General features: G+C 33.6%; 2 protein-coding genes across 6 annotated transcripts in view; one reads left to right on the forward strand and one right to left on the reverse strand.

The window, feature by feature from the left end:
- The window catches only part of LOC127850425 (uncharacterized), a 165,365-nt gene that overhangs the window by 120,985 nt on the left and 28,653 nt on the right, over positions 1 to 15,727 (forward strand). The window lies entirely within an intron of this gene.
- On the reverse strand, positions 1,310 to 5,568 carry LOC127850434 (uncharacterized). Of its 2 annotated transcripts, none has more exons than XR_008035287.1 (3): positions 5,313 to 5,568; positions 3,372 to 3,524; positions 1,310 to 2,784 (listed from the first exon to the last, which is right to left on the reverse strand). XR_008035287.1 is itself a non-coding variant. In XM_052383466.1 (3 exons), the coding sequence occupies exons 1-3, from the start codon at positions 4,003 to 4,005 to the stop codon at positions 2,276 to 2,278; spliced, it is 825 nt and encodes a 274-aa protein (XP_052239426.1). In that variant the 5' UTR covers positions 4,006 to 5,249; the 3' UTR covers positions 1,310 to 2,275. The 2 variants fall into 2 exon arrangements, 1 of the variants encoding a protein (XP_052239426.1); XM_052383466.1 differs by lacking the exon at positions 5,313 to 5,568 and adding an exon at positions 3,843 to 5,249.

Here is a 15,727-nt window from a genome sequence, read left to right on the forward strand (position 1 = left end):
GTATATTTCCTAGACAGAACTCATTGCATTGGGTTTGGCAGTGTACCAGCATTCCAAAAATGTTTATTATGCAGTGAAAGATAGCAGATGAATGGAAACTACATATTGATGGCTTCAAAGTAATAGTGGAGGTTGGATATAAATACTTGATACAAACTAGTTCCTTATACAGTTTTCTCTGATATAAGTTGTTGTATTGATATACATACTTTATATTAATTATGTTTGTATGAACAATATTGTGTCCATGTGTACAAGTAATTTGGTTTAACAAAGGCTGGCTTAAACACATTAACTGGGTTTAACAAAGTCTTGTTTTATCACAGATATTGTGTTGTTCATGTGTGGAAAGCATGTCTTAAGTTTGTCTATTTAAGTGTTTCCAAGTATGGCTTTGATTTAATTTAAACAAAATGTTCTAAATAGCTTGAAAGGTATAATTTGCATTTTGTAAAAAAATGGGTTTAACAAAATCTGCCAGCATAAAATATATTTGGGATAACACACTGTTCTGATGTTAAAAACTGCTTGTCTGTAATTTGTAGACAACAAACACAGGTTGCCTGTAGTTATATGACATCATATGGTTTATTGAACCAGCTTGCTTGTAGTGAAGTGTCTTGGGTGTTTATGATACAGTGGTTGCCTGTAGTGTAATATTTCGTGGACCGCATTTGGTTTGGCAATGCACTAGCATTCCAGCTAAGTCTATAATGCAGAGAGAGATAACTGAGGAATGGTAACTACATGCTGTAAGCTGTGATGTAAAGGAGTTTGGATATAAATACAAGTGCATTGATAGATTTTTGTGGATTGAGAAATAGCAGTAAGTGTATTATCGTGGTTTGTTGTTTCCATTTGTATTGCAACTTGGAAAGGAAAATGGTTAAACATTGAACCATGTGGTGTTAAATAATCAATTATGATATATGTGGCTGGGAACGAGATTTTGACCCATCTGGTCAAAAAATGACTTTTTCAGTTAAGCATATATTATGAAAGTGCTACATCTGAAAAATCAAAATCTGAAATTTGAGCATTGAATTCCTAAAATTGACGAAGTTATGTCATTTTTTGTATTGCATGTCAGAAACACTGATTTGCGCGATTTTGTACGAAATGACGTTTCAATACAACGAAATGACGTTGTAATTCTACCAGTATTAGTTCATTTTATGCTGATCAGTTTTTGTTGATAATCACTCAATTGTGTGTGTATGGTGATGACAGTCATTAACTATGACTTACATAATTAATTGTATTATTATAAAACATTAAACGCTCATTGTTGCCATGGAAACAGACACTGTTCTTTTTTCAAATGTATTGTCATTTTAAAGAATTTAAGACACAGAATAACAACACATCAACAAAATATCTTCTGGACAGATATTAAACATTACCAACATGTTTATAGTAAAATCAATGTATGAACATTTTCTGAAAATAGGGGTGTATTCAGAAATTGAACATATTGTATAGCAACGAACTTGAAACTAAAATGAAAAAAAACCCTGACATTTTGAATTTTTGTTAAGCATCTATACTGCCATACATGGTTTATTTAGCAATTGTATTTTATTCAAAGATTGATACACAATTAATTAGATTTTTTTAAATTAAGTTAACAGTTGCTATGGAAACAGTAAATTATCAATTTCATTTGTACCTGTTATCAACAATGAAATTGACCATAAACGTAGATAGAAAATAATATCAACCCATTTCATATATAGAGGTCCAAAAACATGATTTTCAAATAAAAGAAAATTACAGCAATAAGCACATCAATATTCAATGGTAAACGTCACCATAGATTAAACTTTACACAACAAAATATGTTCGTTTACTTGTAAAATATAATAGATACATAATATGAACACATATGTTTACATCACACATTTTGATGTCAATACAAACTACAACAGTTTAAGTTATCTTTGAACACATGCCAGTCATATTATACAATGTAATAATCATACTGTACAGAATATTTTATAGTGAAATCACTGAGTGAGTTGTTAATTAATTATAAATCTCAGTTCAGCTTATATATGCCCATAAACTATTTTTGATTATTGATTGCTATGTCACTTTCAATAAAAGAAACACACTATTAATAAGATATTCAGCTAATTGTCATACAAATAACAATACCATGTAAATGTCGTAGTCATGAATACTAATCAGAAAACAGTTTATCATAAGTATAATGCAAGAACAACAATTTGAGAAAATGAACAATTGTTAATAGGATAACAAGCTCTCACATTTTTTACTTTGGAATAGATGGTTTGGGACACACAATGTCTCTGGCAACTTCATTGATAAAGAACGGTGCAATTTTCTCGTAAAGATACCACTGCCTCAGATGATCTAGAGGGGGGATAAACTTAACTGTTGGAAGGCAGCCTGCCTCGGGTCTTGCCTTAAGAAGATTAAATCTAACTTCCTCCGAGTCACAGAACTCTCGACAAATGAGAAACCCTGGCTCATCCGCAGTGCAACGAAAGTGGTAGTATTTTGTGATGTTTTTTAAAAGTTTGAAATAGTTTTCTAAAAATGTCTTCCAGTTCAAAAACACCACCGGTCTAGATGGATCATTTACGCGTTGCGGAATGTTATGCCCGGACCTAGAAGATGCTTTAACTGTGTAAGCAATGTCCTCCATACATTCAGCATCTGATTGGCGCCATTTTATTTTCCACACACCAAAGTGCCAATCTGGCGTGAATTTGGTATGTCCCGGTAGCATCATACTCAAGAAAACAGACTCATGCAGACCTGCAATGATATTCCAAAAAAACAGTAACAATTTTATAATCTTTTTCTTCAGGTTACAACCTCGAAAGATTCATTTCAATATGCTTTATACATTTTGTAATTGATAGAAACAGGCGACCAAAGTTCTTATCATATAGTATAACAAGAGACCCGCCCAGACAGCTCATCTATTTGTCAAAGTATGAATCAAATCTGATCATAAATAAAGAAGTTATGGCAATTTTAGTAAAATCTTTCCAAATGAAATGGGGGGATTCTTGGGTGGGATGGTTGGACAGTCTTTCAAAAATAAAATAATACAAATAAATATTTGTTTTTTTTAAAGGATTTTTCAACATTTTTCTAAACCTAAACGCAAAGTGTTTTTGCACTTTTTCGAAACCTAAACGCAAAGTGTGACAGAATTTCAGACAGACAGACAGACGGACAGTGTGATCACTATATGCCCACCTTCGGGGGCATAAAAACAACAACTAAATAATGCAGTATATTAACAAATGTTTTTCTTATAGTAGTGCAATGTAGTTACAATTAGTTATTATTACATATTGTGAAGATATATAAAACTGATAATTACAATAACATACCTGTTCCTTCAGCGCACATCCCAAACACATGGCACTTTCTTGGTGTCGCAAAGTAGATTGGCCCCACTTGCATGGCGTGATGAGGGTAGTGTACACACTGGGCAAAATCCCATGAGTAGTGAAGTGTGGCATCTAGTGAACATGGTTCTGCACCTGTTAACAAAATGAACCAAATTGTATTAAGTGAATCAATTTATTTAGACATTTTTTATTATATATACATATTTTTATAATTGTTTACCAACATGTACAGCTAGATGCACCATAAAAATGAATGTTCAACATTTAAGCTATAGCATGTTCATGGCAAAATGCATAAAATGCTGCGGTTCATCTTCCAGGACAAAGCACAAATGTACCTCATATGAGGTACCTTATTTGTATAACATATTTTTGAATAGTTAATTTACAATTTATGAACTTATAATGGAAATAAAATTTGTTTATTAAAAAATCCTCATTTTTCAAGACCTTCAGTGACATCTGTAGTACTGCACACAGCTTTACTACAAAGAACCGGGTCCTTGAAAAGTTGGCGTTGCCGGTTGGCCTTTTGAACATGACATGTATAGTCACTTAGTACATTGTGCCTTTCTTCATCTGACAGATGAGCATTGGTTTTTAATTTGCCCATGAATTTTTGACATTTTTACACACAAATCTGTCGCTGGTGTAGCTACTGCAATGTGGGTGCATAATGAATTCCATTTGTTTCTAAATGTTTTTAAAGACACAACTCTATAGTTTGCTTCCTTTGCACTCTTCATGTATAAGTCATAAATGTCAGTTACATTTTTGTCACATGGAAGAAGCAAAACTGTCTGCTTTGGACAATTAGGCAGTCGTCCGGGCAAAGGTAATGCATTTTTATTTGCATATTCTTCAATGAATTTTTTTATTCTTGTAGTATCGTCGAATGAAAGTGCATGGGCAGGTGTTGTTTTGCAATTACCATGTTCATTGACACTCAGGCCATACATGTCATAAGACTTACTCATTCTTTTCAAAGTTGACTGAGAAATTGCAAATGCAAAACAGAAAGTTTTCTTACAAATTTGCTGACCATGGAAAAAATATTTCTGAGACGGTCTCGTTCGCAACTTTTTAGATTTTTTTGTTTTCAGATGTAAAAGTACTATTTTTTCTTTGGGTACAAAGTTGGGATTTAACTACAAGTTCTTTTTTTCTTGAAGACAGTTCCTGGCATTGGGTCCTATTTTCTAGCAGATTATCAACACCAACTATTGTTGAACATGGTTTACTTCCATAAAAGACACTACACTGGCATGTTTCACGCGTGAAATTTGAAATAATTTCTGCTTCTTTTTGATCTTCTTTTCTAATGTCATTCTGTTTGTGATCCATTTGTATTTGGTCAGACTCGGATTCGCCACAATTAATGTGGTCATCATAAAGTAAGCAATCAACCTGATCACATGTATCACCATCATAATCATCAAAATGATCATCAACATCTTCAAATGAAATACTTGCATGATTTCCCAAATCTACATCACAAGTTTCAACCTGTACAAAATTGGATTGGAAAACTGTCAAGTTATCATTTGATTTTGCAAAAGATTCATGGCCAATGTGGTATAACTCATAAACTTGTGCAAGTTCATTAAAAAATACGTCATCAGTCTGTGACAATTCGTATGGAATTGTAGATTCTTGGGAATACATTTCACTAGTTTGGCTCATCATTCTTATGAAAACTTCACATAACATAAACTATCATTGTATCAAAACCAAACGACATTTTTGACAACTTCCGGGTGAAAATTCCAATTATCGCATATACTCATGAATCGAGAGCCAAACTAATTTTAACAGTGGTAATAAACACTAGACGTGGTTAAATTTATATGGGATACATCCTTTACCGACTAATTTCACATTATTTGACGGAAAAACAACAAAAAAGAAAGAAAAACTAACCTTTTTGTAAGCAGGAAGTTTATCCATTAATTGATGCAGTCACACGGTGCCGTAGTGTACGATGGGTTATAAATCAGCTATGGTTAAACTATACTAATGTTTTCGTATAAAAACCGTAACATAATCACTGATTGGGTAATTCATAGATTGTTTCGGAAAATAAATAAAAGAAATAAGATATTTATCGCAGTAAAAACGTGTGAAAATTGCGCGAAAAAGTTGTCACGACTTTGCAACGTTATTTCTCGTTAACGACGTCAGCGCCGAAAGGGTCAAAGTCTCGTTCCCAGCCACATATACAAAGTGTAAATCACTGGTGATAACTTGGTAACAATTGGATAATTGATAATGCACTGTTTGATATTGTATGGCATAATGTGCATTATAACAAATTGAAAGTTTCAAAAATTGTGAACTTTAATAGTGAGTTTGTTGATTCATGCAATTTCCATTAGATTGAATTGTTGAAGATCCCAGATTGGTTCTGTCATATTCCCTAAAGAGAGCGTCTGAAGTAAATGATGTCATGTATTATAAATGTTAATAGTTGGGTTAATTAGGCATAAATGATAAAAACTTGTAACTGAACATTATTAAACAGCTGACGCTTCGATAAAAAGCTGGCAATAATTGAAATGAATGAATAGATCCCTTGACACACACAAAATACATAGACATATGTATGCTCGTACCTAAATACATATATAAATATGTATATACACATTTATAATTGTAGATATTTATTTATGTACACATATACATTCATACATAATTATTTAAGTGCTAGGGCATGGATGCAAAAAGAAAACCTCAAGAAATTACACCAATAAGACATGGAAATGAAGTATATTCACAAATAGTGAAAACACATTTCAAAAACATTGATTAATTAACAAACAAACAAAAAATAAAAATGTGTTGATTAATTAACAAACAAACAAAAAATTAAAAAGGTGTAATGTATCTCCCTTCAGTCTCCTGAAGCTGTGCCTTCTTATTTATGTTTCTAATTTATTTTAACACTTCCTGCCGTTTTAATATGAAACATATGAGAACCATACTGTAGTACGCATGTGTTTGTTTAATTGTTTTTGTAAACTTGCAACTTATACGTTAACTGGCCAAATTATAGACTGAATGTAAGAAAGATACTCTGTTTGATATGTGCTTGATCAACATGATAAACTTGAGTATGATGAATATTTATAATTATTTGATAGAATACCTGTCAAGGTATGGATGGTATAATTACTGTGTGTTAAACCTCCACCCCTTCCCAGGCTCTCTAGAGAAACAATATGGTTGTAAGAATTTTAGTTTTTTTGGTTTGAACAAAAGTTCATGATAGATGTTCAGTTGTTACTTGAGACTCAGGCAATCAATCTCCTTGGGCAACTTAACACATCAATCCTGACATCTTAAGCTTATAGAACAGGCTATATAGAATTTTTGCATTGATATGAAGCATCCCAATGCATGTTTTTCAATTACAAACTGTTAAGGCTGTACAGTATTTTGAGGCAAATTTTACTGACAAGTCTCATCACCCCAATGGCATGTGCTGTAACAGCTCTGACATGATCTGAAATTAACCATGAAATTAATCTGCCTAGACAGAAGTGCTTCCATAATCTTGTCAGACCTGTTGTATTATTACCAACAGAGGTTGGAGATTTCAGATCTGATGTATTAGGTCAGAATTAAGTGATTTAAACCATTGATTGTTATATAACTCTGATGGCAAGTTCTGCACAGGCATAGTTGCAAGGACAGAAAACAGTAATTTTCACTGATAATTGATACAGCTCCAACATCATAGAGTATAGTCACTGTACCCATCTGTTTAAAACAGGTTTGGCCACTGCATTCTAGTGTTAAATCCTTTTGTCTTGGAAGGATATTGTATTTATGCCTATTCGATTCTGTGTTATTTGTATGTATAATTGAACCTTTTTATACCCCCGGCAGGGTGGCATATAGCAGTTGAACTGTCCGTCAGTCTGTCTGTCAGTCTGTGCGTATGTCCGAAAACTTTAACATTGGCCATAACTTTTGCAATATTGAAGATAGCAACTTGATATTTGGCATGCATGTGTATCTCATGGAGCTGCACATGCTTAGTGGTGAAAGGTCAAGGTCATCCTTCAAGGTCAAAGGTCAAATATATGGCTTCAAAGCGGCGCAGTAGGGGGGATAGTGTTTCTGACAAACACATTTCTTGTTATTTATGGTTGACATACAATAGAATGAATTTAAATCTTTTGGAACATCAATAATATCCTCCATTGACTGCATGAATACCGGTGTCTTAAAAAAAAAGTAACACAATTTCTGAACTAATGCAATTAATTCAACAACAAAGGATTTACCTTCAAAGATTTATTGAGAATTGCTGTGAGATTCATTTCCAATTTCTATATTTACAGTATGTTAAACCAAGCATTGCCGATAGTTCGATAGTTCCGTATACACTGTAATAGCATTCACTATTTGCATGGCTTACCTTATTTTGGTGATGTCACACCAAGGGGAGTGTACTCCATTGCTTATTGGCAATAAATGTGATGTATTTACACTAGTGTGGGTCGTCTGCTTCACCTTGCAATATATGTGGTAATTTCCTAAGGGGACCAATCTAATTTAAAAATGTATGGACATTGGATAAATTGTATTATTTTAGATGAAGTAAGATTAAGAAATAAAGTGACACATGTTTTTTTTCCTCAATTTTGTTGTTTATGTATTTATTTTCAATCGTAGTAAAAATAGTTAAACAAAATAATCGGAGCCCATGCATTTGGCATCATCACAAGAGTCTTTTTCTGAATGTAAACATAATCAATAAAAAATAGGTCTCCACCGATTATAGGTCACCGTAGGATGAAATGGCTTTCATCACATGGTTTATGATGAGAAAAGGAAATGGATCAACCTTTTATACTCTGAACCAGTTGCATCTCGGCTTAGATGTTAAGCCCAAACGGCATAATCTGCAGACATAGGTCAGAATAATCAGAAATGTGTACTGGTAAATTTAAATGGCTGTCTGATTGGACATATTGTTGGGATTAAAGAAACCCAAAATAATTCTGATTATTGGATAATTTTTCATTCCATTATTTTATGAAAAATGTCTGACTCAAGTAAATGAAAATGCTCTTAAATCAATGATAACATCTTTGGCTAGCACTCATGTAAATTATAGTTAACCTTTTAAATGCCATCCGGGCCTTCTAATTCACATACCAGGTTGAGTGTTGTTAATTAAGACACTGCTTTCAAATCTCTTGATAGCCAACAGAAACTGTGGGTAATACAGTGTGAACTCTTGTTGACATGAGGGCTGTCAGTGGCATTAAGTATAATAATTGATAACTTCCAGGAGATAGTGCATGATCATAGTCTTGGACAAATAAACCCATAGTCCCTTATACAAAACTTAAATTCTAGTAACATAAAGTGAAATTTCATGCTTAATGTTCCATGGCATTGCTTGCACCAGCCTATTCTGAACAGCACTAATTACAGTTATTAATATTGTTGTACATTCTGAACCTATGCTCAGTTTTGGAGGTGTTATATATTATTCAAGGTTTTATTGAAATGTTGATTTATTCTAATATCAATTTTGGTAAAGTGGGGCATACTTTGGTAATTATTTTCATTTCACTGTGAATGATGTTATGTTTAAGTTATCTAGGTAATGTAATTTCTCCTTGATTGCTAACACTTGTAAAATTCTCTGTTTGAAAATAAGCATAATCTTTTAATGGACTTCCGCCTCTAGAATATCCATTGATATACAATGACATTGCATGTGAAAAAGAAAAAATGGCTAAAAATTCCCTTCACATACACCAGAAACTGCGGGTAATTCAATGTAAACTGCTACATGTATTTACAGACCTCAGGCAAGTCAGTGTAAATGGACCATTTCTGGTGGCAATAATTTCCAGGATATTGTGTTATTACCCCTGAGCCTGTTATTAAATATAATGATTCTTAGACATATTGTAATTAAGTCAAATAATGATTGAAATTGTCATGTTAACTCGAGCATATTCTGAACAGCACTAAATTTCAGTTATTGTTTACCATCATCATTTGTCAATTGTCTTTTAGTTAGTCCCCTGAATTACCTATAAGGCATTTACTAAATATAAAATTACGAGACAGAACTTGATTTGTAGAATTTCTGATTAATGTTACTGGAAAATGACTTTGTTAACTTTAATGTATTTTGACTAGCATTTGTTGAATTCTTACCATAATAGCCCAAACTGCTTCAACATTGACAGAAAAACCATGATAAGCAGTGATACACTCCCGAGACCTCAAAATAATAGAGTTGGAACCTTATGCTCATGTCAGCTATAATTGTTTAACCCTTTTAACCCTTTACCACTTAGATACGTATTTTCACGCATTTGTAGTTGCTTAAAAAGTTAAATTCAATTTAAGACCTTTCTTCCTAGATTCAAGATTTTAATACTTCAACTCCAAACCTTAGTTACTGATGAGCATCAAACAGAATAAAACCTGAACAGACTGCGAGTTACTCGCAGGCTGTTCTGTTTTTATGCTGTTTGCACAGATTCATTTTTACTTTGCTTCTGAGTGGGAAAGGTTTAATTGTTATTTAATTGGTCTGCTATTCCCCTGATACACATGAGTGTCATGAATTGACATTGAAGTGGATATATGAGACACCGCCAGCAAATCTCTTGACAAACACCAGTGAATGTGGGTAAATCAGCCTTAACTTCTGTGTACATGAGGGCTGTCTGAGGCAACTAAAGATTTCAGGCAGGGAAATCTTCTAGATCATGGTGGTAGACGCCATTTCTTGCATACAAAAAAAATGTATTTGAAGGAAACATCAGTGTGTTTTTAAGTACCACAAACGACTGGTAACATGTTGACTTAAACTGACACTTTCTTGAATAAAATAAAGTATTGCTTTAGTACTTTTGCATTAACCCATTTATGCCTAGCGTCTAGAAAAAAGGCCTTGGCAAACAGCGTAGACCCAGATGAGACGCCGCATCATGCGGCGTTTCACCAGGGTCTGCACTGTTTGCTTAAAGGAATTTCTGTAAGAAATATTCAAAATGTAGAAATAAATATACAAGACATCCCTAATTTTGGAAATAATTGATCCAATTTAGAAGGATGAAAGAGTCCACTGGGAATTAATGGGTTAATGTAGATGTCAGAAAGGTGAGGGGTGGGCTTTTAATGAAACATGCACTCATTTCAATATCCATTATGCCTTGGACTTGGGCTCATATCAACCTCAAATGTGCCATATATTGTGATATGACACACGTATATCAATTTATATATCTAATTAGACATTAATTCATATCAATGTCTGAATGTTATTGATGACATGTATAATTTCAATTAATTAGGTATCTTTTATTTTACATGCATTTTTTGATGCCCATGGTGCCATTGAGTATGAGATGAAACATACATTTCAATTGGTTACCAGTACTCTTTAAGCTGGGCATACAGGGGCCAACTCAGTTAACAACTTTTCCTTACTGGAGCCTGGAATCTAACATGGAACATGACTATCAATCCCTTGGAATTTAACATAATCCAGTGAACTGTTGACAGGAGGGTTATCAGTGTCAACAGACAATGTCTAGGGATGATAGCTTCTAGGATGTTGTATAAGTGTAATTGACTTGCCTTTGTGTTCCTATAGTAGATTAATTCCATACTGGTATAGTTCATTTCAAAAGGAAATTTATGTAGGAGGAATATATCCACATAAACATAAATCCAACTTTATTTTAAAGGGGCCTTCTCAAAGATTTTGGCATGTATTGAAGTTTGTCATTAAATGCTTTATATTGATAAATGTAAACATTGGATCTAAAAAGTTTCATTAAAAAAAAAAATAATAAAATTAAAGAAAGAAAAAACGTAACCGGGGTCAACTGGGATCAAATCACTGTCCCCTGGAGTAAAAGTCTATCGTTTAGACCACTCGGCCATCTGTGCTCATAAAGTGATGTATTTTATACTTTATATAAGCAATGCTTGAAGTATTACAAAATATAAGGAAAACAACAGAACTCTCCAAATTATTCAATCGTTTCGCTTTATAATTTTCAGGTTTTTAAATCGTCAAAAGATACATAAACTGGATATTTTAGAGCATGGTTAATGTTCAGTATTACTGTTTCCTCACAAATATCATAACTACAACGAAAATTTGCCAATCTGAAACATTTTTGTCTAATTTTGTCAATTTACCAAAACATGAAAGGGCCCCTTTAACCTCAAGACTGGTGCATAGATGTCGAAAATCCAGGTTATGTTTTTTTTTAAGTTTAAAGAAACAACCAAGATTCAATAATCTATGGATTCTCATAAAGATAATACACTAATGCACATTTTTAAAACCTTATTAAATGCAAAGTATATTGGAATTAAATTAATTTATATGCACTATAATAAATTATTAACAGTTCCGGAACCATGGATATATTGGTATCTCTGTAACAAAATATATTGTACATAACATGGAGAAAGAATTAAACTCAAGAAACCATATACCGTAAGTTACCATGTATAGCGTGCCCCCATTTATAACGCACATGCGATATTTGTAAAGCCAAAATGGAGAGAGAAAAAATTGAAGACCAACAAACCTGAAAATTTGATAAAAAATGACCACCATTTTCATATTGTGCAATCAATTATTTCGGGTCTTTGGAAAGTTTAATTATGCACTCTTCATCGAAGAAGCGTTTATATGATCAGGAGCATGGGTTGCATAGCACTATATTTGACAATTTTGAAAAGGGCCATTGTCGTCATTGTGGTTATTTTGCCGTCTTCTAGAGTGGTCTACCGTCAATGTCTGATTAGTCAATGCGTAGTTCAGATGATTGCAAACAAATGTTTCAAACACCACTGTTGAACGTTAAATATTTATACACACAAAATGCAGTTTCATAATTTCACGTTCTCAAGTGTCAATTAGTGTCTCAAATGTCAATTAGCGTCTCAACAAGGCGTGGCACAAATTACTAAAAAAAAGCTGGCAATCAATTACGAAGTACAAAAAGACGCCCTTTAACACCTACCGTTACACGCATAAAAGACGTTGTTTACACCTACCTTTGACTGCTCTCTGCTATGTCGACAACAGTCCCCATCGGAATTCATCGATAAAAAAGTGTACAAACGCAAACAAAGAAATGTCCGCAATTTTTATTAAAAAAAAAAATTTTTTGCCCAAAACTTCTTCTAATCCTTTCATATCTAATAATTTAAGGTGTAGTTTTCTGGAAAAAACAAATGGCGGCCATTTTGATTATTTACGATAACATAACAAAGTTTTTGCAGGATAGCGTTGTGTAAATGTATTGCGCGCAAAAGCTTTTCAATTTGAAAATAAGAGGTAATACACTGCGCGGTACACGTGGTAACTTGCGGTAATGATATAAATTGTATTACCATCCTGGTCTTTTATTTAGGGAGGTTGTCTAAACAGTACAGGACATTATGTGCAATTCTATTCTAACATTTAAAATTATTAAAACTGGGGTCACTGCTGTGGAATGCTAAGGGTTGCAGTTAAACCAATATAAAAAATGCCAAACCTTACACTTCCAAGCAATAATAGATTAAAATGTAAGGTACACAAATCATCCAACATTTAAAACTAATTAATGGAAACTGTCTGAGTATGGTAATAATGGCAATAACTGCAGCCAAGTTGTGTGTTTGAAATTACAACATTCATGTAACTGCATGGTTTATTGTTCCTTACATCCTCTTCAAAGGAATTCAATCACTCTTGTCACATAGAGGAGTGTCAGGATAGGTCCATTGGGAGGAGTATTAGGACACACATCCCATAAACAAATTACTGTTGAGATCAGCTCAAAAATGTGATTGTGAAAATGGTGGGAGTGTGTTGTATTGATCTTGTTACAAAATGTCATTTGAGAAATCTTGTATTTTCAATAAGCTCTTATTGAAGGGCATGTTTAAGCACAATACAAAATGAATATTTATTTCATTTTATATTTATTTCACAATAGTGTGGGATTTAAATCTGAAATATGAAAAAAAAGATGTGTTTGTGAAACACAATGTCCCCCTATATGACATTTGACCTTGTAGGATGACCTTGACCTTGACCCTTCACCACTCAAAATGTGCAGCTCCATGAGATACACATGCATTTCAAATATAAAATTGCTAGCTTCAATATTGCAGAAGTGACATTACATGAGCAATTTTGACCCATATATTTGACCTTGAAGGATGACCTTGACCTTGACCTTTCACCACTCAAAATGTGAAGCTCCATGAGATACACATGCGTGCCAAATATCAAGTTGCTATCTTCAATATTGCAAAAGTATTCATAAAATTAGCGATTTGGGCCACATATATTTGACCTCTGACCTTGAAGGATGACCTTGACCTTTCCCGACTCAAAATGTGCAGCTTCATGAGATACACATGCATGCCAAATATCAAGTTGCTTTCTTCAAAATTGCAAAAGCACTCATAAAATGAGTGATTTTGGCCACATATATATGACATCTTACCTTGAAGGATGACCTTGACCTTTCACCACTCAAAATGTGCAGCTCTATGAGATACACATGCATGCCAAATATCAAGTTGCTATCTTGAATATTGAAATACTGCAAAAGTGTACATAAAATGATTTTGACCCATATATTTTACCTTTGACATTGAAGGATGACCTTGACCTTAACCTTTCACCACTCAAAATGTGCAGCTTCATGAGATACATATGCATGCCAAATATCAAGTTGCTATCTTCAATATTGCAAAAGTTATTGCAAATGTTAAAGTTGGCGCAAACCAACCAACCAACCAACAGACCAACCAACCAACAGACCAACAGACAGGGCAAAAACAATATGTTCCCCACTACTATAGTGGGGGACATAAAAATGGATTGGATTAGGGCTTAGTTCTTGATCCAAGGTCATTATAGGTGTAATGTTTTGAGCAGAGTTAAATGCGTGTTTTCTTTGGGTGACCAAATTTCCTTAAATTAGTTTGGTTTGTTTAAAATATATGGAGGTACAGTTTCCCTGATAAGGCTGTATAGAAAAATACAATAATCGACTGCAGCACTGGATTTTCAAACTATGGTAAATGCACATAAATTGCCTTGGGTGTACCTCTGTTTTGTAAATGTAAATGTGTGGTGGTATACTGGAATAAACTGTTACTAGTTCTTGTCTAGCATGTTTTCATTATAACCTTAAGACAAAGCACCATGCATTTTCTGTTACAAAAATGTTCAACTCAGTTTAGCAAACAAGAACCTTAATGGCCCTGATGGTTTGGAGGGGTTTTACTGTATTAGTATTTGTTATTGAGTAAAAGATTAAAGAACAAGTGGTTACTGTTGTTTATCTGGCTGTTGATGATGCAAGATGATAGACAGCTGACAGATTTATGTTGGATCATTTCTCATGATTGAAACATCTCAGGCCTCAATCAGATTGGCTAACTGATAAGCATTTTCTGCTTTAATGAGCAGATTAACCTTGGTGTGGAAGTAAATTGGGTTCTAACACCTGCCTTTGAGAGTTATTGTTGTCAAGCAGTTGTTGTTTGAAGATAGAGAGTGAAAACATACAGCAATTTAGATTAGTATATCAATATAATAATAAAACTTAAAACAAAGCAAGAAAATGGTAATAACTGTATCGCTCAAGATTTGATATATGGTTTTTAGGGGTATGCATCTTTTGACGATTTAAAAACCTGAAAATGATTAAGCGCTATAAACGCTAAATAATCAAATAATTTTGAGAGTTCTGTTGATATTGTAATATTTTGTGACATAACAAGGATTGCTTATACAAGTATAAAATGCACCAATCACTAAGTCGGTGGTTCGAGCCCAAGAGGATTACTCTTTTTATGTGTGTGAATACCGATTTGAGACCCTTTAATACTTTGGTAACCAGTCTATTGCTGGAGATGCTGCTAAACTCTTTGCCAGGTACCAGTCTATGGATTCACACAAACTATACCATGTGTGTTTTGTTATTGTTATTCCTTCATGTTGGAGTCTGGTTTGTTTGATGGTGTATTTATATTAGCAGCTAGACAGTACCAGCCCACTGAAAGAAGATGGCAATGGGCAGTTCTAACATAATTAGGGCTAATTAACGTTAACTAGCATGTGATAATTGCCTGCAGATGATGTGCATTGATTGGGGATGAACAGGAAGGCTTATCAGTTGAGATCTTAACAACAGTGTTTACTCATAGCTCGTTTTGGCTGTTATGAAGATTTTTGTGGAATCTGTGTTATGTTTCTAATGTTGTGTTATGTTCAATTGAAGCCACTGGTGTAATAACTTTGGTATGTAAATTAGTGCGAAGGA

Source organism: Dreissena polymorpha, chromosome 11 (genome assembly GCF_020536995.1).
Source record: "Dreissena polymorpha isolate Duluth1 chromosome 11, UMN_Dpol_1.0, whole genome shotgun sequence".
In the NCBI taxonomy this organism is placed as follows: Eukaryota; Metazoa; Mollusca; class Bivalvia; order Myida; family Dreissenidae; genus Dreissena; species Dreissena polymorpha.